General features: G+C 38.7%; 4 protein-coding genes across 4 annotated transcripts; 1 reads left to right on the top strand and 3 right to left on the bottom strand.

Moving 5' to 3' along the window:
• Positions 1 to 2,765: 2,765 nt before the first annotated feature.
• On the bottom strand, positions 2,766 to 4,151 carry LOC147934217 (uncharacterized). The gene has a single exon (XM_087472546.1). The coding sequence runs from the start codon at positions 4,149 to 4,151 to the stop codon at positions 2,766 to 2,768; it is 1,386 nt and encodes a 461-aa protein (XP_087328672.1).
• A 1,883-nt stretch (positions 4,152 to 6,034) lies between these two features.
• Positions 6,035 to 8,333, bottom strand: LOC104728138 (uncharacterized). The gene has a single exon (XM_087470975.1). The coding sequence runs from the start codon at positions 8,312 to 8,314 to the stop codon at positions 6,260 to 6,262; it is 2,055 nt and encodes a 684-aa protein (XP_087327101.1). The 5' UTR covers positions 8,315 to 8,333; the 3' UTR covers positions 6,035 to 6,259.
• Positions 8,334 to 14,477: 6,144 nt separating this feature from the next.
• Positions 14,478 to 15,383, bottom strand: LOC147934216 (uncharacterized). The gene has a single exon (XM_087472545.1). The coding sequence runs from the start codon at positions 15,381 to 15,383 to the stop codon at positions 14,478 to 14,480; it is 906 nt and encodes a 301-aa protein (XP_087328671.1).
• A 3,409-nt stretch (positions 15,384 to 18,792) lies between these two features.
• Positions 18,793 to 19,176, top strand: LOC147934215 (uncharacterized). The gene has a single exon (XM_087472544.1). The coding sequence runs from the start codon at positions 18,793 to 18,795 to the stop codon at positions 19,174 to 19,176; it is 384 nt and encodes a 127-aa protein (XP_087328670.1).
• The last annotated feature ends 6,471 nt before the right edge of the window (positions 19,177 to 25,647 follow it).

The following is a 25,647-nucleotide window of genomic DNA, read 5'->3' as shown; positions in this document are numbered from 1 at the left end:
TTATGCTCCTGGTTCAATATCAACACAACAAACCACAACGACAACACAATCGAGCTAAGCCATTTACCTTTCTGTACGCAACGAGGGTCCAGTCTCGATCCCCTCTTCATCACACGCCAACACTCTAGAACAAAGGTTTTGTAATGAACACAAGAATTAAAAGCACAACTCACTTTTATTTAGCTTAAGAAAATCTCTCAAAACTTAAGCTCTCAATCTCTCTTCTCACAAAACCTCATAAGTTATGTCACATCTCAACATATCCTTATATAACACTTTTCTATTCCTAATCCTACTAGGAACTATTAGTACTTAGATAACTCCTAAGTACATTAACCTTGTCTCATTGTAAAACACAACTCTTCTAGGATTAGGACTTGTCTTCTAACTCAAGGCTTCTTCAAGCTTATCCCAACAATCTCCTCCTTAAGCTTGAAGACTGTCTTTGTCAGGTCATGCACTCCCATGAGACTCCTCATCTCTCTGAACTTTGTTTTGTCTAAAGCTTTAGTAAGAATGTCGGCTCTTTGGTCATTTCCCGGAACATGTTCTACCTCAATCTGGCCATTCTCAACTCTTTCTCTTATAAAATGATAACGCCTGTGTATGTGCTTGCTTTTACCATGAAAAACAGGGTTCTTTGTAAGAGCAATCGCCGATTGATTATCAATTCGTATGATTACCTTCTCTTCTGCAGCTCCAGTGATCTCAGCTAGTAAATCTTGTAACCAAACAGCTTGCTTAGCCGCCTCTGTTCTAGCCATGAATTCCGCTTCGCAAGAGGACAATGTCACCACATCATGCTTCTGTGAACACCATGTTATCAGGCTATCACCAAGATAAAAGATATGTCCTGAGGTGCTTCTTCCATCATCTTCATCAACATTATGGCTGCTGTCACTGTAGCCTATTAGCCGAGGCACCTTCTTCCGTCCATACGATAGTCCAAGAGTAGTGGTTCCCCTAAGATACCTCAAGCACTGCTTCATAACTGCACCATGCGACACTCGCGGACTTTGCATATAACGACTGAGAATCCCTACGCAGTACAATAGGTCCGGTCTAGTGTGCAAAAGATACCTTAGACATCCAACATGTGTCCTATATGTCGTTGCATCGATCTCCTTTTCCTTCTCTGCTTTAGACATCTTCAACTCTGGTTCCATTGGTATGAGCACAGAATTGCATTGTGCCATTCCGGATTCCTCCAAGATCCTTTGAGCATATCGAGCTTGACTCAACGTGATTCCGTCTTGGTGTTGGTTAACTTGCATCCCGAGGTAGTATGTCAGTCTTCCAAGGTCACTCATTTCAAATTTAGAAGCCATCTCCTCCTTAAATTTGTTAACCACAACCAGACTTGTTCCTGTTACAAACAAATCATCTACATAGACACCAATGATAAGTAAGTTAGAGCCAATGTTCTTCCGATACACCGAAGGTTCTTTTGAGCATTTTACGAACTGCAACTCCATTAAAATCTGATTTAGCTTATTGTTCCATGCTCTAGGTGCCTGTCTTAGTCCATATAAAGCTTTATGGAGCTTGTAGACCTTCCCTTCACTACCTCTTTTCTCAAACCCCTCTGGTTGTGATACATACACTGTTTCTTTAATCTCACCATGAAGGAAAGCTGTCTTGACATCAAGATGATGTATCTCCCAACTATGTGATGCAGCAAGATCAATAAGCAGTCTGATGGTTTCAATTCTAGCAACTGGAGCAAAAACTTCCTCAAAATCTACACCATACTTTTGCACATAACCTTTGGCAACAAGTCTTGCTTTATATTTGTTGATACTACCATCACAATTCCTTTTTAACTTGAATACCCATTTTAAACCAATTGGTTTTGCTCCAAAAGGTAAATCGATCAGTTCCCAAGTTCTAAGCTTCTCTATCGAAGCTATCTCTTCCTCACACGCTCGTGTCCACTCCTTAGATACCTTAGCTTCTTCAAAGTTCTTGGGTTCATTATTAAGTGTTAATAACAGAAACTCACCCTCTTCCTCTGCAAGTAAGACATAGTCTTCTAAGTATTTTGGTTTAACACTTGGTCGTGTTGACTTCCGCAATATAGGTTCTGTCGAAATATCTGCAGGTAATGTTGCAGTCTCGTGTATTTGTTGCTCTGTTTCCTCTCCATCATCAATCATCTCAACACTATCGGTCTCGCTTCTAGTATCTTCATCAATGCTCACAACTGCAGTCTCGTTTTTTCTGATATCTTGGAGTCCACGATTCCCAAATACGCCAAGATTGATTCTGAAACTCTCATATGTTCCTTCATGTGCCACAATTTTAACCCAATTCCAACCTCTTGTTTCGTCGAACACTACATCTCGACTCACTACGATACGTCTTGTCTGTGTCTCCAGCAAGCGATATGCCTTAGAGCCAGGTTCGGTTCCCAGGTGAACTAACTCTCTTGTTCGATCATCCAACTTCTTTAGGTTCGGTTTCTCCACTTTGGCATAAGCAATACATCCGAAAATTCTAATGTGTTCTACTGTAGGTTTCTTGTCACAGAAAAGTTCATAAGGTGTCATGTCCTTCAATGCTCGTGTTGATACTCTGTTCAGTAAGTAGGTCGAGTGTCTAAGAGCTTCTCCCCAAAGATAGTTAGGCATGTTCATATGTTTTAAGATGCTTCTAGTCATCTCCATCAGGGTCCGGTTGCGTCTCTCTACAACACCATTCTGTTGTGGAGTGTAGGGTGCTGTTAAGTGTCTCTTAATGCCTGCATTTTCACAGCATGAATTGAACTATGTAGACACAAACTCTCCTCCTCTATCCGTTCTAAAGGTTTGAATCTTCTCAACCACATCCTTCTCAACCATAGCCTTGAACTTCTGAAATTTGTGAAAAGCTTCTCCTTTTTCTTTTAGTAGCATTGTCCACATGTATCGTGAGAAATCGTCAATGATCACGAAGACAACTGAAACGGACTTTACTCGATTTCCATTCTGATCAACAAAAGCAATTGTTCCTTTTCCTCGAATATCAATCCTAGAGTCATCACCGAAACGGACTTTACCAGTTATAGAGCTGTCAAGTTTGTTGAAGTACCTTCTATTCCCAGTCATATGGTTGCTGGCTCCGTTGTCGAGATACCATATATTATCACTGCATGCAATCGTCTCAACCTTACTTGATATACGATCCTTCTCGTATTTGCTTGGTATACAGTCTTTCTCATTAAGGTAGACAAATTCGTGCATCAACAATTCGTCTGCATCCTCTGTATCTTTATCTTTGTTGTTACTCTCTTCTGTTTCCTGTAACTTGAGCAAGCGATCTGGACAATGTGAAGCAAAATGGCCAGTTTGATCACATCGAAAACATGTAACTTGTGACATATTTCTTCCACCGTAGCGTCCTCTTCCTCGTCCTCTATAAAACGATCTTCCACCTCGACCTCGACCTCTAAACCCTCCAGATTCATTACTGTAATCTCTGTATTGCTGATTAGTTTGTGAATCTCGGTATTGTTGACTCGGTTGTGATTCCGTGTACATCAGTTTTCCTTGTTCCTCTTGAACCTCCTCTTCTTCACGAATGCGTTCCTCATAAGCTTTCAGTCTGCCAACAATGTCTTCAAAGCTGATGGTGTTTAAGTTTAGAACTTGTTCTAGAGAAGCAACTATCTGAATGAATTTTTTCCGAGGAAGGCTGCTCAGAAACTTCTTGACTATCTTCGACTCTTCTATGTTAGCTCCTAGGGCAGCTGATTGTGAAGATATCGTGGATAACTTTCCTGAAAAATCATCAATAGTTTCAGATTCTTTCATCTTCAGTCTTTCAAACTCTGCCATCAAAGTTTGAAGTCTTGCTTCTCGAACTCTTTCAGCTCCAACGTTCCTAGATCGAATTGAATCCCACACTTTCTTAGCCGTATCAAGTTCTCCAACTTGAAGTGTTAAACTTTCCGGTATTGATTGGAATAATAAAGCCATAGCTATATCATTATGATCTGGATTAATCTGCTCGGTTTCAGGTTCGATGGCATCCCAGACTTTGTGTACTCGAAGAGTAATTCTCATCTTCATCGCCCACACGGTGTAATTAGTCGAGGTTAGCATAGGACAAACAATAGAGGGAGTTCCTCCTCCTTTCTTAGGTCGTGATGTTGCTACGGTAAGTTCGACCATGTTTTTCTTGGTAAAAGACTCAAGCTCTGATACCAAATCTAGAACAAAGGTTTTGTAATGAACACAAGAATTAAAAGCACAACTCACTTTTATTTAGCTTAAGAAAATCTCTCAAAACTTAAGCTCTCAATCTCTCTTCTCACAAAACCTCATAAGTTATGTCACATCTCAACATATCCTTATATAACACTTTTCTATTCCTAATCCTACTAGGAACTATTAGTACTTAGATAACTCCTAAGTACATTAACCTTGTCTCATTGTAAAACACAACTCTTCTAGGATTAGGACTTGTCTTCTAACTCAAGGCTTCTTCAAGCTTATCCCAACAAACACCACCTCACCCCTCTCTCCTCTCACGACCCACACTTTAGCGTTTATCTAAGCCGATACCGAACTCATCCCCTCTCTTCCTCTTACCACCATCCAGCTTCTCTCTCTCCTTTCCTCTCTATGGTGGCGACGACTATCGACCAGCGTGAGGAGAAGACAATAAACGTAGACCGTTTTTTAAAGGGAACGAGAGGGTTTCTTTGGTTTAATTCGATTAAATGAGAATTTAGTTAAACCAAGAATTAATTAAATCAGTCCTCATTTAATTAATAACTCGTCCAACTAAATAAACCAACTAAAATTAAACGGTTTCACTCCAATTCCCGACATATACACAAATTTTCCATTTTTTCGGAACACGGATGTTACAATTATTTAAGTATATTATTTATATATATGCAAAAAATGATCAATTTTTTACCGCAATTATCGTAAGAAAATGGTAGGAAACATATTATGAAAATAAGAGAAGAGAAAGTATGATACATGCTATAGAACTTTGTGTAGCTTTATTTTATTAAAATGAGACAATCTCATAAAAAATATAAAATAAATTTAACCGAAATTTTTTATTACCAATAAAATAATAATGGTGTTTTTGAATAAATTACTTTATTTGGTGCAAAAATATGAAACAGTCTATTTGTTTATAAAGAGGTGAATATTTAATATTGTTAGAATTAATAATTAATTGTATAATTACGTTAATCCTTAGCCTAGTTTTGAGAAAGTTTTCCATTTTTTGTAGTATTAGTAACATAAATTTTAAATATGTAAACAATTTTGTAATTTCAGTTTTTATGACAAATATACATAGAATTTTCTCATAACTATCTCTTTTTTTCATTTTTGTAATTTTATTATAATTTTCATTTATCATTTTTAATATTGTTAAAAATAATATATTTGTTTTACACATGGCAAAATTTCTAGTCGAGAAAGTTTACATTTGTCGCCATTACGTGAGTGAACTTTGAAAAAAAAAATTATATAATAAGATAACCAAATTTTAGTTGTTATCATTGAATAGTAAAACATATATATTATAAATTTAGAGTCGATTGGGACAAGTATCAAACAAAAAAATGCATAAAAAATAATGCCAATTTATTTTGGTTAAATAAAAAAACATAAAAAGATAGTAGAACAAAGGAACAAAATCATAAGAATCAAGACAAAAAATCAAAAAGTAAATTATTTGAGAAAGTTATCCATGTTTTGTAGTATTAGTAACATAAAATTTAAATATGTAAAAAATTTTGTAACTTCAATTTTTATAACAAATATAAATAGAATTTTGTAATAACTATCTCTTTTTTTCATTTCTGTAATATTCTTATAATTATCATTTATCATTTTTAATATTGTTAAAAATAATATATTTGTTTTACACATGGCAAAATTTCTAGTCGAGAAAATATACATTTATCGCCATTACGTGAGTGAACTTTGAAAAAAAAATTATATAAGAAGGTAACCAAATTTTAATTTTTATCATCGAAGAGTAATACATATATACTATAAATTTCGAGTCGATTGGGACAAGTATCAAACAAAAAAAATGCATTAAAAAATAATGCCAATTTATTTTGGTTAAATAAAAAACATAAAAAGATAGTAGAACAAAGGAACAAAATCATAAGAATCAAGACAACAAATCAAAAAGTAAATTATTAAAGATAGTAGAACAAAGGAACAAAATCATAAGAATCAAGACAAAAAATCAAAAAGTAAATTATTACAATCATATTTCTTGTTGATGAAACCATTCAAAATCAATAGTATGGCGTCTTTGAGACATATGGTGGTGGTGGAGACTTGTATGTGACCTTTGGAGAAGGAGAGTAATATGGTGGAGGTGGTGAACTGTAGACATATGGTGGTGGGGGAGATTTGTAGGTGACCTTGGGAGAAGGAGAGTAGTATGGTGGAGGGGGTGAGCTGTAGACATATGGTGGTGGGGGAGATTTGTAGTCAACCTTGGGAGAAGGAGAGTAGTATGGTGGAGGGGGTGAGCTGTAGACGTATGGTGGTGGGGGAGATTTGTAGTCAACCTTGGGAGAAGGAGAGTAGTACGGTGGAGGGGGTGAGCTGTAGACGTATGGTGGAGGGGGTGAGCTGTAGATGTATGGTGGTGGGGGAGATTTGTAGTCTACCTTGGGAGAAGGAGAGTAGTATGGTGGAGGGGGTGAGCTGTAGACGTATGGTGGTGGGGGAGATTTGTAGTCAACCTTGGGAGAAGGAGAGTAGTACGGTGGAGGGGGTGAGCTGTAGACGTATGGTGGAGGGGGTGAGCTGTAGATGTATGGTGGTGGGGGAGATTTGTAGTCTACCTTGGGAGAAGGAGAGTAGTATGGTGGAGGTGGTGAGCTGTAGACGTATGGTGGTGGTGGAGACTTGTAGTCAACCTTGGGAGAAGGAGAGTGGTATGGTGGAGGGGGTGAGCTGTAGACGTATGGTGGTGGAGGGGACTTGTAGTCAACCTTGGGAGAAGGAGAGTAGTATGGTGGAGGGGGTGAGCTGTAGACGTATGGTGGTGGGGGAGATTTGTAGGTGACTTTTGGATAAGGAGAGTAGTATGGTGGAGGGGGTGAGCTGTAGACGTATGGTGGTGGGGGAGATTTGTAGGTGACCTTTGGGGAAGGAGAGTAGTATGGTGGAGGGGGTGAGCTATAGACGTATGGTGGTGGGGGAGATTTGTAGGTGACCTTGGGTGAAGGAGAGTAGTATGGTGGAGGGGGTGAGCTGTAGACGTATGGAGGTGGGGGAGACTTGTAGTCTACCTTGGGAGAAGGAGAGTAGTATGGTGGAGGGGGTGAGTTGTAGACGTATGGTGGTGGGGGAGATTTGTAGTTAACCATTGGAGAAGGAGAGTAGTATGGTGGAGGGGGTGAGCTGTAGACATATGGTGGTGGGGGAGATTTGTAGGTGACCTTAGGAGAAGGAGAATAGTATGGTGGAGGAGGTGAGTTGTAAACATATGGAGGTGGAGGAGATTTGTAGTCTACCTTGGGAGAAGGAGAGTAGTATGGTGGAGGTGGTGAGCTGTAGACGTATGGTGGTGGAGGAGACGTGTAGTCAACCTTGGGAGAAGGAGAGTAGTATGATGGAGGGGGTGAGCTGTAGACGTATGGTGGTGGGGGAGACTTGTAGTCGACCTTGGGAGAAGGAGAGTAGTATGGTGGAGGGGGTGAGCTGTAGACGTATGGAGGCGGGGGAGACTTGTAGTCAACCTTTGGAGAAGGAGAGTAGTATGGTGGAGGGGGTGAGCTGTAGACGTATGGAGGTGGAGTAGATTTGTAGTCAACCTTGGGAGAAGGAGAGTAGTATGGTGGAGGGGGTGAGCTGTAGACGTATGGAGGTGGGGGAGACTTGTAGTCAACCTTGGGAGAAGGAGAGTAGTATGGTGGAGGGGGTGAGCTGTAGACGTATGGTGGTGGGGGAGATTTGTAGTTAACCTTTGGAGAAGGAGAGTAGTATGGTGGAGGGGGTGAGCTGTAGACGTATGGTGGTGGAGGAGATTTGTAGGTGACCTTGGGAGAAGGAGAGGAATAAGTTGGTGGGGGTGGAGAACTGTAAACATATGGTTTTGGTTGTGGTGTGTACTTAGGACCTTGTCTTCTATATTGTGGTGAAGGTGGTGGGGATGCAAAGTAGTATGGAGAATACTTTTTTGGTGGGTAAGGTGATTTGTGTTCATGGCTTGGAGTATTGTATTGTGGTGCTTGCGGGGATGAGTAAGGGTATGATGTCACTGTAGCCGCAATGGCACTTAGAACCACAACATAAACCATGCAGTGCCCTAATCCCATCGTTCTTGAGGATCCCATCACTGCTCTTTTAGTTTGTTTCTTTGTTTTTTGGTTATGATATACTTGAACATGAACGCCCTTTATATAGTCTTTCTTTGTGCATAAATTATTATATAATCTTCTCAACTTGGGTTCGTGGTTGGCACTTCCAAAAATATATTAGAGGACGTGCTAAGTTGTTTGTTTAAAGATTAGCGGGTTGTGGGAAAATATGAAATTTTATTAGATTCTCCTGCAACCTTCAAAGTTTTTCATTTGTTTACATATTCTTTTGTTTGATGAATTTAATCGACTCAAATAATTAGAAGAACAAAAAATAAATGTTGGTTTATGATTATATAAGCTATAATGAAAATATGTGTTTCCTAACATTAGTGTGAAATCGATATGATATTCATATTCTTATAAAAAACAAAAAAAAAAAAAAAAGAATGTGACAAACGATAATTTTATTGCTGTATCATATGTGTTTTTTTTTTTTTTTAACACAACGGATCAACAAGTTTATAAGATTCTCATGATTATAAAAATATGAGGCCAAGTGATTATGAGAACATCGCCGTGTCAAGCTTATTGTGTTCAATGTATTAGCATCAAAATTCCACATACAACCAATATGACGTTATATATGATTCCTCATTGTCTACATTATCTTTCAAATAATCTAAGGGTTGAGATACGAAAAACAACAGTTCCGATCGGTTATTACATTTACAACGGTTTGGTAAGACATAGCTATTATATGGTATTTTATTAGAGTTGCTTAAATCTGTTTTTATTATTTTAGGTAAGGCAACCAAAGGCGACTCGATCGTGTGAGCAACTATTTTATACTGGTTCAAGACCATGTTCTTTCCTCATGGGCGACCACGTTCACCGAATAGTATAATATAACTATACATGAAAACCAAGAGACCATTTTCATCGGTCTTTCTAGTCATTTTCAATTAACGCCATTTAGACCGATGAAAATGAATATAAACATGTTTGCGTGCAATAAGTTTTGTCGCACAGTACATTAGCAAAATAAAAAAACTTCTTTCATTCTTTGCAATAAACCAGGAGACAACAAATATGAGAAACTAACAAATCTATCGCATAGCCGGCCCTGAATTTTGGAGGTTTGAACAATAGAACTTATGTCATTAAACCGCTGGACTAAAGGCACTTTTGCTGACAAATAGCCGAAAATAAATTTTAATATTGTCGGCCGCAGGCCGAGCCTTGCTTTGCCTATACGCATTTCTAGATAGACGAAAAGCAAAATCCAAACTAAAAAGAAGAATCGTGCAGATGAGGAAACAAAGATGTGACATAACAAATTTTACCATCGATCTAACTGCATTAATTTGAGGGAATCCACCTGAAAAGTTGTACTATATGTTAATTAATGGTTATGTGCATAGTTTTAACTTACAAAAAAAAAAAAAAAAAAATTGTAGAGAGGAGGTCCTTAATTTTTTTCCTTATTTTTTAGTGTGTTAAGAAAATCTAGAAGAAAAATACAGAGTTACATAGGGTCCTTTTTTGTTTGGAGCACAGGGCACCAAAAAAATATTGAGCCGGGCCTGTTCCAAAATGATCATAAGAAGAAACAAAGTACTTGTATCACGAGGGAGAGATTTATACTAGGAAATCCCCAACTTCCGATATGTTCAGTTTTTTTGTTTTTCAGAGAAAATATTCCGTTATCCGATATAGTGAATATTCAAATAGATTTGGTCTAATCTTTCCATATTCCTTGATAGGTCGGTCGCCAACTTGTTACCGAGGCTGAGTTGATCGAGCTTAGCTTACTCGAGTTCGGTAGTTTGATGTGCGGAACCAATAATCTACTTAACCAAATTTAGTATACTATGGTTGATTCCAAGTTAATTGAATCACCATCCTACCATTCTTATTGGAGTTTTGTTATAATGACAAGACACTTTAATAAAACCAAAATCAATTTGTTATCTAAAAATATAAAGTTAACTTTTCTCTCTTCTTCTTTTCCTCTGTAGTTAACTTTCCAATTTTGAATTTTTTTTTTTTTCCTAAAAAACCTACATTTCATCCCTTATCTCTCGGCTCAACATACAGACAAGGCCAACAATTATCTCCAGTTTTTAAATAACAAGAAGCAACCCACGTTTTAAATTCACTGATTTCTAACTCACAAAATAAACATGTGTTCATCCTCAACCAAAATAACAACCAACTAGAAAAAACAAAGGAGGACATCGTAAATTAGAAAAAACCATATACACAAATTTCCGAAAAGAGAAGAGAAACAAAGGAGGACCTTAAGATATGTGTTCACCCAAAATTCACAGAAGTTAGACAAACTTCTGGCCAAATAAGTAAATCATTTTTTCTACTCTCTGTAATTTAGAATAATAGAAATTTTTTTTTAGCAATTGTGCCTCTATCAAAACAAGTAAATACACAAAACTACGCTTGTCCAGTCTTAATAATCAAACACATCAAAAAAACTAATTAGAAACAAAAAATATAACCGTCTAACACTCAAATTATGCATCTTCTCACTCGACCTTAAATTCAAAAAAAAAAGTTTTTAAAAATACCAATTATCTTATCCAGTAAACCCTTAAATACCTATGGCCTATTACAATTCAAATGGTCTTCGGCCTATTAAATCAACGTGTATTTTTAAGAAAAGATATATTAGGTTGGACGTGTCTCTGTGTTAGTAATTTTGAAGAAATACGGTTAAGTTTCTTGTCTCTTGCATAGATCCACAGACCTGACTCATAACTGATTTGCATTGTACAGGAAGCTTGGAACAAGTTCAACAAAGAGGAGCTCTCATAAGCCCGTATGTTGCCTTCATATCAGGTTTTACAACAGTTTGCTTCAGATAGACTCTGAAACGGGACTGATTACTTCTAGCAATGGATGATTAAAGAGATAGAGGCACTTGAAGAAACTTGATACTTGTTAGTTTTAAGTCTGTGCCACATAATTTGTCTGTGAGTTTCCTTCAGTCTTTTCTTGTTTTTTAATCTTCTTGTCTACTTGTGATACTTGTAATCTTCATTTTGTTTTCTCTTCTTTTGTTCACCCATCATTCTGCATGTTTGCTTTTAGATAATAAATTACACTCTAATACGTTCTTTATCTGTTAGATTGTGGTATCACAAATGCCCCAATTTCTTTGTTTAAAGCTTTGTCTTTTGATTCATTATACTAATCTCATCGTACTTGTGTTAATTGTTGAACAAACGGTTTCTGGACCAAAGCGTACCTTTGATCTTATTGAATAAGGCTCTTAAATAGCCAAAGCAAAACAACCACACTTCCTTATCATACGGAGGATTTTCTACAACAACGAAACAAACTAGAACTGTACTTAGCAACAACTAAGCAACTACTCCAATAAATGTGGAGCCATTATTGAAAGACAAAGACTTAATCAACTAACAAATTCCTTCCCTAAACTGTTTTGCTGCAAGCAGGAACAGTTTACCTTGGTACTTCAACCAACTCGAGCATCTCCCTTAGCTTCATGAACGTCTCTAACTTCAATGGTTTAGTCATGATGTCTGCCAATTGGTCTTGTGTGCCACAATGTATCAGCTTCACTTTGCCTTCTCCAGTTAGCTCCCTTTAGTAGTGAAAACGAACCTCGATGTGTTTGTTGCGACCATGATGAATTGGATTCTTTGAAAGTTGAATGGTTGAACTGTTGTCACACTTGATCGTAATGCATTCTTCAAGACTTTCTCCAAGTTTTTCAAGAACTCTAGCCATCCAGACACCTTGTGTTGCACATGAAACAACTTCTATGTATTCAGCCTCCGTAGTAGATAACGCTACGATAGACTACTTCTTTGAAATCCACGAGACTGCACCTCCAGCTAGCATAAAAACATAACATGAGGTACTCTTTCGATCATCCAGGTCTCCAGCATAATCACTATCCGTGTAAGCATGAAACCCTTTGTTTCCTCCACGCTTGTACAAGATACCAAACTCTGCAGTATTTTTCATGTACCTTAGAACTCGCTTCAACACTTTAAAGTGAACCTCTGTCGGATTCTCCATATAGAGACTTGCTAGACCCACCACAAATGTCAGATTTGGTCGTGTGACAGTGAGGTACATCAAGCTCCCAATCATCTGCTTGTAAAGAGTGGTATCGAAAGCTGTTCCTTCTCCTTTCTTAGACATTTTAACTCCTGGAACGATAGGATTGTTTACTCCATTGCAAGCACTCATCTCGAATCTCTCTAAGACTTCCTTGGCAAACTTTCTCTGGCAAATGTAGATCCCTTCTTTTTTCTGCTGTATCTCAACGCCCAGAAAGTATCTCATTATGCCAAGATCAGTCATGTCGAAGTTTCTCTTCATTGATTCCTTGAAGTTATTGACCAGCAGCTCACAAATTTCCTGTAAAGATCAGATCATCGACATACAGACTTACAATGAGGATTTGGCCTTGCTTTTCTATCTTGACGAACAGGGTGTGCTCTGATTCACTCTTCTCAAATCCTTCCCTGATGAAATAACTCTCTATCTTACTGAACCAAGCCCTTGGAGCTTGTTTCAGTCCATAGAGGGCTTTTCTTAGTTTATAGACTTTTCCTTCGCTTCCTCTCTTCAAGAAACCTTGAGGTTGATCAATGAACACCGTCTCTTGCAACTCTCCATGTAAGAATGCGCTTTTAACATCAAGTAGATAGATGTTCCAGTTCTGATATGTTGTTATTGTGATAATCATCTGAATGGTGTCCCACCTTGGGACTGGTGCATAAACTTCATTGTAGTCAACACCAAACTTCTGTGCATATCCTTTTGCAACCAACCTCGCCTTGTACTTGTCTATCTCTCCATGTTCATTATACTTCGTTTTGAACACCCACTTAACCCCAATGATGTTTGTGTCTTCAGGGTGATCGACAAGCTCCCATGTCTAGTTTTTCTCGATTGAGTTTATCTCAGCTCACATGGCTTCTCTCCATATTGCAGACTCCACTGCTTCATCAAACGTTGTGGGATCTCTAACTGCAGTGATGGCTTGAAGTGCCATAGCCTCTTCTCAGGCAGAGATTAGACCACAGTCATAGTCCTGCAGGTAAGCAGGGCGTCTTACATCTCGTCTGTTCCTAGCAACTGCAGCCGGTTCCTCATCTACTGCATCTTCTTCGTCTGCATCTACTGCATCTTCTTTGTCTGCAGGTGCTGGAACCTCCTCATTTAAGAACTCCTCTTGATCTTCGTCATTCTCCCAAGTAAGTACTTCAGACTCTGCATTTGCGGCATCCACATCATTCCTTCCCCAATTCCAGTTCTTTGTTTCTTCGAAGACAACATCTCTACTCACTATAATTTTCTTTGAAGTGGGATTGTACATACGGTAAGCTTTTGATTCTTCACTGAAACCCAAGAAGATGCACTTGCAGCTTTTGTCATCCAACTTGGTTCTCTTTGCTTTCAGGTATATGAACATGGCCGATGCAACCAAACACTTTGAAGTGTTTCACGTCTGTCTTAATCCCATTCCAAGCTTCTTCATGTGTTTGATTCTCCAAGGATGTCGTAGGACTGCGATTCAGAATATATGTTATCCATCTGACTCCTTCAGCCCAAAACTCTTTTGGCATCTTCTTCTTTGTGAGTATGCTTCGAACCAGGTTCATGATGGTCTGATTTCTCCTTTCAGCCACGCCATTCTGTTGGGGAGTGTAGGCAGCAGTGAGTTGTCGTTTGATCCCGTGAGTCCTACAGAACTCATCGAACTCGTTGGAACGGAACTCTCCTCCTCTATCTGTTCTGAGACAACAATCAACACACCAGATTCCCTCTCTACACTAGCTTTGAAATTCTTGAACATGCTAAAGGCTTCTGATTTTTCTGCGATGATATAACTCCACATCTTCCTACTATGATCATCGATGAAAGTAGGGATATACCTTTTGTGTCCGATTGATGCAGGAGTGATCGGTTCACAAATGTCATCATGAATTAGCTGCAGGTTCCTTGTAGCACTCCAAGAACTTTTCTTTGGAAATGACCCTCTCTTTTGCTTTCCCACCAAACAGTTTTCACACACCTTCTTTGTTGCTTCAATGTGTGGAAGTCCTCTGACCATCTTCTTGTGACTCAACATATGTAAGCTATTGTAGCTTAGGTTTCCGAATCTGGAGTGCCAAATATGAGCATCTCCTGTTGCTTCAACCTAGAGACAAGAGTCTGCTCCTACCACTTCTGCCGGGATTATGAACATTCGGTTTGTGCTTATTGCAGTTTCGACGATGAGTCCTCTTGATGAGTGATAGATCTTGCATATGTTATCTTGTATGAGGATTGCAAGGCTCCTTTCTTGCAGCTGACCTATGCTCAAGAGGTTGTTGCGAAGCTTTGCAACATAGTACACATCCTGTATGATTTGAATCATACCATTCACCCTGATCTTTATACTGCATATCCCTTGCACCGCCATTCGAGCACCGTTTTCCAGCTTCACAGAGTGACGAAAGTTCACGTACATCTCTGAGAACCACTTGTTGTTGCCGGTCATGTGGTTGCTGAAACCGCTGTATAGGAACCACAAGTCTTCCATCTTAGAGCTGTTAAGTTCAGCGTGTTCCATGAGCAGCAATTCTTCTTCTTCATTGAATTCAACGTAATTCACTTGCTTCTCTGCTCCATGACATTCAAATTGAAAATGTCCCAACTTATGACACTTGAAGCACTCGATCAGGGACTTGTCAAAACCTTGTCTGCCTCGACCTCTGCCTCTACCTCGTGATGTTCCTCCTCTTCCTCTTCCTTGAGTTCCACTCCATTCTTTGAACTCTGAGGTCACGTTCAAGAAATTGTCGCTGCTGCTGGATCCTTTGGCATGTTTCACTATATTTTGCTCATGACATAGCAATGAGCTTTGCAAAGCATCCACAGAAAGATCTTCTATGTCTTTGGACTCCTCGATAGAACACACGATGTAGGTGAATTTTTTAGAGAGTGTTCGCAAGATTTTCTCAACGATTTTGTTGTCTGGAATGTCCTCTCCCACGTTCCTCATGTCTGTTGCCACCAACAAAACTCTTCTGAAATACTTTGTGATGGTCTCTGCCTCTTTCATCTCCAGAACCTCAAACTCTCTTTGCAGACGTTGAAGCTGAGCTCTCTTCACACGCTAATTTCCCTGATATTTTGATTTCAGGGAATCCCACATCTGCTTAGCGGTATTTTTCTGGATGATTATCTTGAGGATGGACTTGTTAATCGCTTGGAACAAGTAGTTCTTCACTTTCAGATCTTTGAGCTTTTTCTCAGCGAGCTCCTGTGTATGTGCTCCGTTGAGAACCACCCCCTAGCTGGCTCGACATAGCCTTCCTCTATTAGATCCCACCACTCCTTGGATCGTATGAGATTCTTCATCAACATACTCCAATGTTCGAAATCTCCATCAAACTTTGGTATCGTTGTCACCACCTTCATGTCTGCATCATTCGACATGTTTCTCTCACTCTGTTTCTCTCACTCAGTTTTCTGTAAACTCACAACTCTCAAATAAGGAATTTTGCTCGGATACCATATGTTAATTGTTGAACAAACGGTTTCTGGACCAAAGCGTACCCTTGATCTTATTGAATAAGGCTCTTAAATAGCCAAAGCAAAACAACCACACCTCCTTATCATACAGAGGATTTTCTACAACAACGAAACAAACTAGAACATGTACTTAGCAACAACTAAGCAACTACTCCTACAAATGTGGAGCCATTATTGAAAGACAAAGACTTAATCAACTAACAACTTGAATGTTTTTGATTTGCCCTTTTGAGGAAGGCTTTTTGTATTGGTCTTGTTTTGAGTTGCTTTGTTGCAGCAAAGCAGATATGGAATCAGCCAATTATCAATGGCATGCCTCCTCCTCCTAGGGACAGTCACAGCTGGAGACAACTCAGAATCTTTCCGATGCTATGTGCTTGATGTTGGTATGTAACTGAAGCATCATCATTCAATAGCAATATATAATACTTATGAGGTAGATTGGCTTTGGTTTGTAAACACACTTGGATAGGTAATTCCCCTGAGCAAAACGAGGTTTGGAACATAGGCTCCCCTGTTCTGGAGGTACAATGGATCGGAGTTCTGAGAGACCATTGATCAAACGTCAGGGAGAAGCAAAGGAGCTGATAATGGTTGTTAGGATTGCCTTTGGTTCTGTTTTTCTTCTCACTCTTCTCTTGTTAATTATCCATTTTTATAAAATCCTAAAAATAAGAACCTCATTTTTATTATCACCATTGGAGGTAATAATTTTAATTAGTCTTCTAAAAGTTCTTATTTTTTAAAAGTACACATAATATATTATTAGAAAAATATAAGAGTCTCAAAATTATATCTTCCCATTGGACTTGCCCTAATATATTAAAACATGATACATTCTAAATGAATCGGTTACCATGAAGAGGAGAAAAAATAAAGGAAAAAATGTCAAAAAAATCCCCAACTTTCAAATTTGGGATAAAAAGAGTATAAACTTACGAAATGTTATTTTAATCACAAAGTTTTGGTTGACCAGTCGTTTTAAGCATGTGATTAAGTGAACTGACGGAAAAATTAACCGGGTAAAATCTTCTGTTAGAATTTCTGTCGTCTAACAAAACTACGTCGTTTAGTTTTTAAAAAGGAAAATGAGATTCAAGTATCGAACCGTGCACCTCATTCATAAATTATTTTCTCCCAACCAGCTAAGCTAATAGATTTTAATTGAGAAAGTGGGAACGTACATGATTTTATCAATTACACCGATGTCCATTAGGCCCAAATACATAAGAAAAAAGTTTTGCCTCATCGCCGATGTCCAATCGTCCATTGTTGGGCAACCACATGACCGGTTGCAGCAACCACATGACCGGCAAAAATGGGCAACAACCAAAGTTTAGAATTTTTTTTTTTTTTTGAATTTAAATTTTCTATCTGACTACTGCTTCTTATATTTTTTCCACTCAATTTTTTTGCACTTTGCACTAAAAAAATAATTAAAATATAAATTCCTAATGACAAAAAAAAATTAAAAAATTATAGCACAAAAAATGTATTTTTCTAACATGTAATTGCTACAAAGAGATGAATAAAATGTACAGAAAAAGAGAAACCGCTGATTCAGAAAGAGTGTTTACCTACACTAGCCTGAGGGAAAGTCTTATATGCCACTAATTGGAGAAAAAAAATCAGGGTTGCCACTATATAATCAGTATGTCACTCATTATATGTAATTTCATGTTTAACCTTAATGAATTGATTTTATTTTATTTTATTTATAAAATATAATCTGAAAAATAAGAAAATTAAGAAATAAAAAATCAAATCTCTGACATTGAAAGGAAGAAATATATTCGGGACATTGAAAGGAAGTTAAAGGAGGCGTATCATGATGAAGAAATATATTGGCAACAAAAAAGCAGGAAATTCTAGCTCAGGGTTGGGGATAAAAACACTAAATATTTTCATGCTTCCACGAAGCAGTGGCGGGTGAAGAATAGGATTGTTGGTCTTTTCGACATAGATAATGTCTGGAACGATTCGCCGTCGAGTATGGAACATATTGCTACTAAGTACTTTGAGGATCTTTTTAAGAAGTCGGCTGGTAATGGCATTCCAGAAATGGTTAGAGAAATTAATCCTCTAATCACGGAGAGTATGAATAGAGATCTTACTCGGGATATTTCTGAGGCGGAAGTCCGTAAGGCTCTGTTTGCGATGCACCCGGAGAAAACTCCAGGCCTTGACGGCATGATTGCTTTATTCTTTCAACGGTTTTGGTCCTCTTTGAAAGGGGATTTGGTGTCTTTGGTTCAGGGATTTTTTAGGATGGATCGTTTCGATCCTCGTTTAAATGAGACAAAGATTTGTCTTATTCCCAAGGTTGATAGACCGCAGCGGATGACGGAGTTTCGACCGATCAGTCTTTGTAATGTCAGTTATAAGATTATATCTAAAATCTTGTGTTTCCGGTTAAAACGGTTTCTACCTCTTTTGGTCTCTGAAACTCAGTTGGCCTTTGTTTCTGGTCGTTTAATAACTGATAATGTTCTGGTCGTTCAGGAGATGTTTCATGGACTAAAAACCAATCAGAGGTGTCAGACGGAGTTTCTCGCTCTCAAAACGGATATGAGCAAGGCATACGATCGAGTAGAATGGGATTTCTTGGAGGCGGTTTTGGTCAAATTCGGTTTTACCAGGAAATGGATCTCGTGGATTATGTGGTGTGTCTCTTCTGTGTCATACCAAGTTCTATTGAATGGTCAACCCAGGGGTTCCATCCTCCCTCATAGGGGTCTTCGTCAGGGGGATCCCCTGTCGCCGTATCTGTTCATTCTTTGCACTGAGGTTTTGATAGCTAATATCAAGAAGGCAGAACGGGAAGAGAAAATAACGGGTATCAAAATTGCCCGTGATAGTCCTACTATTTCGCACTTGCTGTTTGCTGATGACAGTCTTTTCTTCTGCAAAGCAGAGGCAACCAAGTGTAGTAAGTAATGGAAATAATAGGGGATTATGGGAAAGCCTCTGGACAAGAGGTCAATCTGGATAAATCTTCTATTATGTTTGGGAAAAAAGTCCCTTCCGATTTGCGACCTCAATTAAAAACCATTATGGGTATTTCTAAAGAAGGCGGCATGGGCTCGTATTTGGGTATCCCTGAGAGCCTTCAAGGTTCGAAAACCAAGGTGTTTAGTTATGTTAAGGATCGATTAGATGACCGAGTAAACGGTTGGTCTGCAAAGCTTCTTTCGAAAGGGGGCAAGGAGATTATGATTAAATCGGTGGCAACAGCACTTCCTACCCATGTTATGTCTTGTTATAAGCTCCCGCAGGAGCTGACTTCCCGATTGACGGGTGCTATATCTACCTTCTGGTGAAAGTCGAATGATAAAGCTCGTGGCATGCACTGGGTAGCGTGGGATAAAATGTGTAAAGATAAATGTGAAGGGGGTATAGGTTTCCGAGCTCTTGAACAATTTAATGATGCAATGCTGGCAAAACAGTACTGGCGTCTTATCCATTATCCGAATTCCCTAATGGCTCGAGTAATGTGTGGTAGGTACTTCAGGAACAAACACCCTCTTTCGGCTAAAAAACCATATAACCCTTCCTTTGCTTGGCGGAGTATCTACTCAACTAAGGTATTAGTGGAGCAGGGTGCGAGATGGGCGGTAGGCTCTGGCTGCTCCATCTCAGTGTGGCGGGATCCGTGGTTACCGGATACTCATCCAAGACCAGCTAATAGTCGAGGTCGACTATTGCTTCCAAGTTTGATGGTTAATCATTTAATTAATCCATCTACGAAGGATTGGCATTTACCTATTCTGGAGGAGTTTTTTGATCCGGAGGATATTCCGAATATTCAGAGTATTGCGGTCAGCAAAGTTTTTAAACCAGACTCTTTAGTTTGGCATTTTACTAAATCAGGGAAGTACTCCGTGAAGTCTGGTTATCGGTTAGCACGGGAATTAATTTCGGAAGTGGAAATTGGACCTACGTGCATGGCTCTTCGCGCTCATGCGTGGAAACTTGAGGTTCCCTCCAAGGTTCAACATTTTTTTCTGGCAGGTCGCTTCTGGAACTCTTCCTGTATTGGAACGGCTTGCACACCGTGGCATCCGATGTGATATTCAGTGTAAGCGGTGTGGTCTGGAATCGGAAACCATTAACCACACTCTTTTTAAATGTCCGCGATCAATGAGTATTTGGGAGTTGTCTCCTTTATCACTAGAAGCCGAAGGTTTTCCATATGCATCAATCTATGCGAATCTGGATTTTATTTATTGGCGGACGGCAGGGCAGTCCGGGATTGCTGATATTTCTATTTATCTCCCTTGGATACTTTGGACGATATGGAAAGATAGGAATAAAAAGGTTTTTCAGGGTTTAGAGGCAGAACCGACAGAGATTTTAAATCAGGCAACAAATGACAGATTATTGTGGGCTGAGGCCAAATCTCTCTCTGATAGTTTTTTAAATCCCCAGGCTTCTTTGGAAATTAGGGAGTCGTATATCCGTTGTCAATTTGATGGTTCATGGAAAAATTCGGATGTTTTACAGGGTTTGGGGTGGTGGTTTTGTGATGGGGATGATTCAACGATTCTTTTGGGAGCTCGGAGTCAGCGACGTGGCCTTACCCCCTTACATGCGGAACTACAAGCCTTGCTCTGGGCCATGGAGTCTATTTTGGAGGCAAGAGTGGATTGTCAAGCTTTTGAGACGGATTGTGCAGAGCTTATCGCGATGGTGCAGAAGCCCGACGATTGGCCAGCCTTTACGATTTTACTGGAGGACTTCTCTATTCTCAGATCTTCTTTCCCTTTCTTCACTCTGGACAGGATCCCTCGTGAGTCTAACGCAAGAGCAGATTGTTTAGCCCGGTCTTCAAGGACCTTAGTTTCTGAAATTTCTTTTGTAAACTCTTTCCCTCCGGTTTGGGCGACCAATCTCGGAGTTCTCTTTTAATTTTAAATGTGTGGTTGGAAAAAAAAAAAATCAAATCTCTCTTCCCTCCCCCTCCCCAATTCCCCGATTCTTCTTGGATCCCATTTCCTCCCCTTTTCAATTCTTCTCTCAGCAAACGTAAAACCGATCCAATGTAACTCGTCCTCTCTTTGTAAGCTGACCCATGTTTTGCTCCTATCTTACTTAGCTGCTCATCCTCCTCTTTCCTTCCTCCTCTGCTCGTAATGCTCCGAGACGCATCTACTCCGGTCGTGGGACGTCAGAAAACTTGGTAAGCTCGCCTACTCAGCTCTTCAGACATCGCCGCATCCTAACGCCCCGTGTGGGTTCAGGTTGGCCTCTTCTCCTTATTGTTAGAGAATTTGGGGGGAGTTAAATTAGGGATTTGATATGAAAAGTAGGTTATTTGGAAAAAATGTACAAATTGTTTGATTGTGATGAATTGTGTGTAAATAAGAATTGTGTTTGAATTTATTATGTTTTATTTTTAGGAGGCAATGAAAAGCATACACACAAACGTTCATTTTGATTATGGAGGGCATTATTCAGAGGAGCATGAATGGATTTCAAAAAATGGTTTATACGCTATATCACTTGACCTCTTCTTTGGAGCAAATAACTTTCTTGGTGTTAGTTTATAAGATAAGGAGGAAGATTGTGATAGATGAAACGAAAGGTATGTTGAAATTGAGCTATAGTCTATCTAATGCTCGGAGAGAGTGGTATATTGTAGATGACGAGGACGTTTTTGTCTATCTAACATCAGTGGATAAAGAAGGACTTAAACCTGTGTTGCATGTAGAGTTATATAGCGATTTGGAAGCAAACCAGAGGGTTGCACAACTTTCAAGAGTCGAGTGAGTAAGTTCAGTTGGTTTGAATTATAGGGAGCTAGTTTCAAATGGCAAAGCTGTTGATGTAGAAAATGCTGGCATTCTAACTATTTTCAACCCGTGTGAACAACAAAATGTTGTTAATGAGGAGGTGTTGGAGAGTTTTGTTAATGAAGAGATTATTGTTAATGAAGAGTGTGAGAATGTAGGACAAATAAACGAATCTGTGGCTGATGTTTCAGATTCAGATATGGATGATAGGCATGAGTATGTAGAGCTCCCATTTAATGTCGAAAAAGTCAGTTTAAAGAATGGGAAGATGGTACAAGTCTTGAAATAAATCAAGAATTTTGCTCTAAGGAGGCTGTGCAAGATCTGGTTCATAGAGCTGCAAATAAGAACTGCTTTAATATTAAGATGCAAGCAAGCTTCAAAAGGTTGTAAGTGGTATTTACATGTTGCAAGAGTTAAGAATTCTGACTATTTTAGTGTCAGAGTACAAAGAAAGATGCACACATGCTCTCGATGTGTCGCGAGTACAAGCATTAGTAGCATCTATTTTGCATGATGACTATCCAGGTCAATTCGACACCCCTGCTCCTAAAAACATCATGAACATCGTGCAAAGAAGACTTGGTTTGCAGTTGTCATACCCTACTGTCTTGAGAGGTAAGAAACAACATGTTAGTGATGTGCGGGGGATTCCTGAAGCAAGCTACGCAAAATTGTATTCTTATCTGTACATGTTAGAGACGGTAAATCCTGGGACAGTAACCCATGTGGAATTGGATGCAGAAAAAAGGTTCAAATATCTGTTTATTGCTTTGGGCGCTTGCATTGAAGGATTTAGGGCAATGAGGAAAGTGATAGTTGTGGATGCAACACATTTTAAAACTAAATATGGTGGTAGGTTAGTTTTTGCAACAACTCAAGATCCTAATCATCACCATTATCCCATTGCGTTTGGTGTAATAGATGGTGAGAAAGATGTGAGTTGGAGCTGGTTCTTCAAAATGCTGAAAACTGTTATACCAGAAGAACCTGGATTGGTCTTTATGAGCGACAGACATGGAAGCATCATCAAGGCAGTATCTGAGGTGTACCCGAGCGCACTACATGGTCATTGCGTTTGGCATTTGTCTCAAAACGTGAAAAAAAAAAAAGCTAAGACGGACAAGAATGATGTTGCGCTTAAATTCGTGGAGCGCGCTCATATTTATACAAAGAATGAGTTTGAGAAAGAGTATGGTGATTTTAGGAGGAGGTTTCCAACAGTGGCTGATTATTTGGATAAGAGCATAGGGGTGGATAAGTAGGCTAGGTGTCATTTTGGAGGAGACAGATACAACATTGACACTAGCAATGCCGTAGAATCCATGAATAGTGTGTTTAGGAATGCTAGGAAGTACTCTCTGCTACCTCTGATTGATGCGATTCTTGAAACGTTTTCAAAGTGGTTTAACAAACATAGAAGAGAATCTGCTGGTGCATGTGAGACAAAGAAACTTGTGCCGTATGTGGAAAATGTAATGCATGATCGTTGTGCAGTGGCATCACGTCTAAGTGTCAAAGAGCTAAACAGCTTCCACCTTGAATATAGTGTTATAGGACTTGATGGTAAGACGTATTTGGTGGACTTGAAAATGAGAAGTTGTACTTGCAGATTTTTTGATATAGACAAGTATCCTTGTGTTCATGCGATTGCCGCAACCAGGAACCTGATGAGGAAGGAAGGAAGAACTATGAATATCCAAATCCATGAGTTATGCTTGATTTATTATTTGATAGAGACTTGGGCATTGGCATATTATAGAACAATATTTTTAGTGCCACATGAATCGAGTTGGAGTGTTCCTGAAGAAAAACGTCAACTGTTCGCCTTACCTCTAGAGTACACTCCAAAAAATGGAAGAACTCAAGAAAATCGTTTTTTATCTGCGGGAGAACGTTATCGGAAGAAGAGGAACAAGTCTCGGCCTGGCATAAACTTGGACAATTGGTTACAGCCTCCTGAAACCTCTTAATATGTGTCTTTGCATTGTACTTCGATTTTTTGTATTATGGTAGAAGTAAAACTTAATTTGTACTTGTGTTTAGATTCTCTTGTTTTCGGTACAACCAGGTTCTACTAGGTACAACTATGACTTAATCTGTACTCGTGTTTCGATTCTCTATTTTTGGGTACAACCAGGTTCTACTAGTTACAACTATGACTTAATGAGAAAGTAGTTGTTAAGTGAAATTATGATTACAAAACAATAAATTAGTTACAGTAATAATAACACTTTGTACAAGAATACCAATCTGATCCAAAACTTATAAAATAATTCAAATTATATATTTCAGTAAAACATCTTCTATTTTACTAAACACTCTTAATAATATAAGGAATAGTTTCTACAACTTAACCTATTTTATCCAAATGATTATGGAAATTATAATTTTTGAAAATTTATCTTATCCAAACCTTTTAGATGATAATTAATGATGTAAAGTAATGTGTCCAACTACATCGGAGTATACATTCTTCAGGTCCAACCAAAAATACACCAATATCTCTAAAGTCCAACTATGGCGAGCAGCATACAACTGTACACCCAGGTACAACTATGAATATATTGCGCCACCATTTATCATAGAACCCCACACACCCACACGTGAGCTGTTATTTTATTAAAAAAACGTTGGATATTTTTTTTTCTTCCCAGTTTTTTGTTTATTCTAAAATCTTGATGTATTTGTTCTCAGTTGTACTAATGTTCTCAGTTGTACCTATGTTCTCAGTTGTACCTAGTTGTACCGCGACCTAGTTGTACCGTTTACTCAATTCAACCAAAGTACACACAACTTGCAACAAGTATTCAACGAAAGTACAATACCAATCAGATCAGTTCCTACAACAACATCGGTTCTAACCATAACACCAAATAACTACAACTGAACGGCTAATTCTTCACTTTCTTTTGAGTGGCTACAAATGGTGTCTTTAGCTTCCACGATGCTACCCTTGCTCGCTTCTTCCCAGTTTCTATCACATTTCCATTGTGCTTCCTCTTCTTCTTCTTCTTCTTCTTCTTCTTCTTCTTCATCTCTTCTTCTTCTTCTTCTTCTTTTTCTTTTTCTTGTTGGAGTTCTTCTTCTTCTTGTTCTTCTTCTTTTTCTTGTTGGAGTTCTTCTTCTTCTAGTTATGTCATTCTCCGTGTCCCTCTCCCAGTATAGACAACCAATTCACATGATTGATAATTCATGGAACTAGGTGTCACAAAATTCATATCATCCATGGGCTGAGGCGTGTATGTTTCTTTCACTCCTTTTCCACTCTAATGCGCCACACATCTTTCAAGATCAACCACTCGCACATCTAAACCCTTGATTTTTTCCTCTACATCTCCAATTTTTTTGTTTAGCAAACTAAAACCTTTCTCCATAGTCTCCTTTAACTGTAACAGCAACAATGCAGGTTCAGGGAGTTCATCACCTCCGAGTTCATCAACCTTCTCATGGACTTCATAGGGGATTTGAACATTTCTGTGCTCTAAGTCTGTTTGGTAAACACCCTTCCACAGTATTTTCTTCATCTTCACGATAAGATGCTCTCTCCAACTATCAACAATGGGATCTATAAAACCTATCCCTTCATCAGCATAATTATCGTCTATTATGCGCCTCAAAGAGCTTTCTCTTCCTCATCCGGTTTCAAGATGCTAGTTATATTCTACAAATAATAAATAAATTTAAATCAATACTTCTTTAAGGAAAACACAAACAGTTGAGGTTCCAAGGTACCAAACTCTAACCTTAATACTTCCAAGTGCTGCATTTATTTCATCCAATAAAAATCCTCGCATTAAACTTTCAGAGAACTTGTACTTGCACATGCGTGGACAGTCTTTTTCTGTGGGTACAGCTACTCTGAATTTGCGTTGAAGATGTGGAATACACTCAAATGCCAGGATCTACACATACTAATATCCAATTGTTAAAATCAACTAATATACACAGTAATATCTAATTGTCAAATAATAATATCTCAATGTTACCTCCAAAGGA

This window comes from Camelina sativa, chromosome 11 (genome assembly GCF_030686135.1).
Source record: "Camelina sativa cultivar CO46 ecotype springtype chromosome 11, ASM3068613v1".
In the NCBI taxonomy this organism is placed as follows: domain Eukaryota; kingdom Viridiplantae; phylum Streptophyta; class Magnoliopsida; order Brassicales; family Brassicaceae; genus Camelina; species Camelina sativa.
The sequence above is the reverse complement of the archived record's forward strand: the minus strand, read 5'-3'. Positions and strand labels throughout refer to the sequence as shown.

Bases quoted from the DNA above. Each gene is read 5' to 3' on its own strand.
- LOC147934216 (XM_087472545.1), bottom strand. From the start codon at position 15,383: ATGAAAGAGGCAGAGACCATCACAAAGTATTTCAGAAGAGTTTTGTTG.
- LOC104728138 (XM_087470975.1), bottom strand. From the start codon at position 8,314: ATGGGATCCTCAAGAACGATGGGATTAGGGCACTGCATGGTTTATGTT.
- LOC147934215 (XM_087472544.1), top strand. From the start codon at position 18,793: ATGGAAATAATAGGGGATTATGGGAAAGCCTCTGGACAAGAGGTCAAT.
- LOC147934217 (XM_087472546.1), bottom strand. From the start codon at position 4,151: ATGGTCGAACTTACCGTAGCAACATCACGACCTAAGAAAGGAGGAGGA.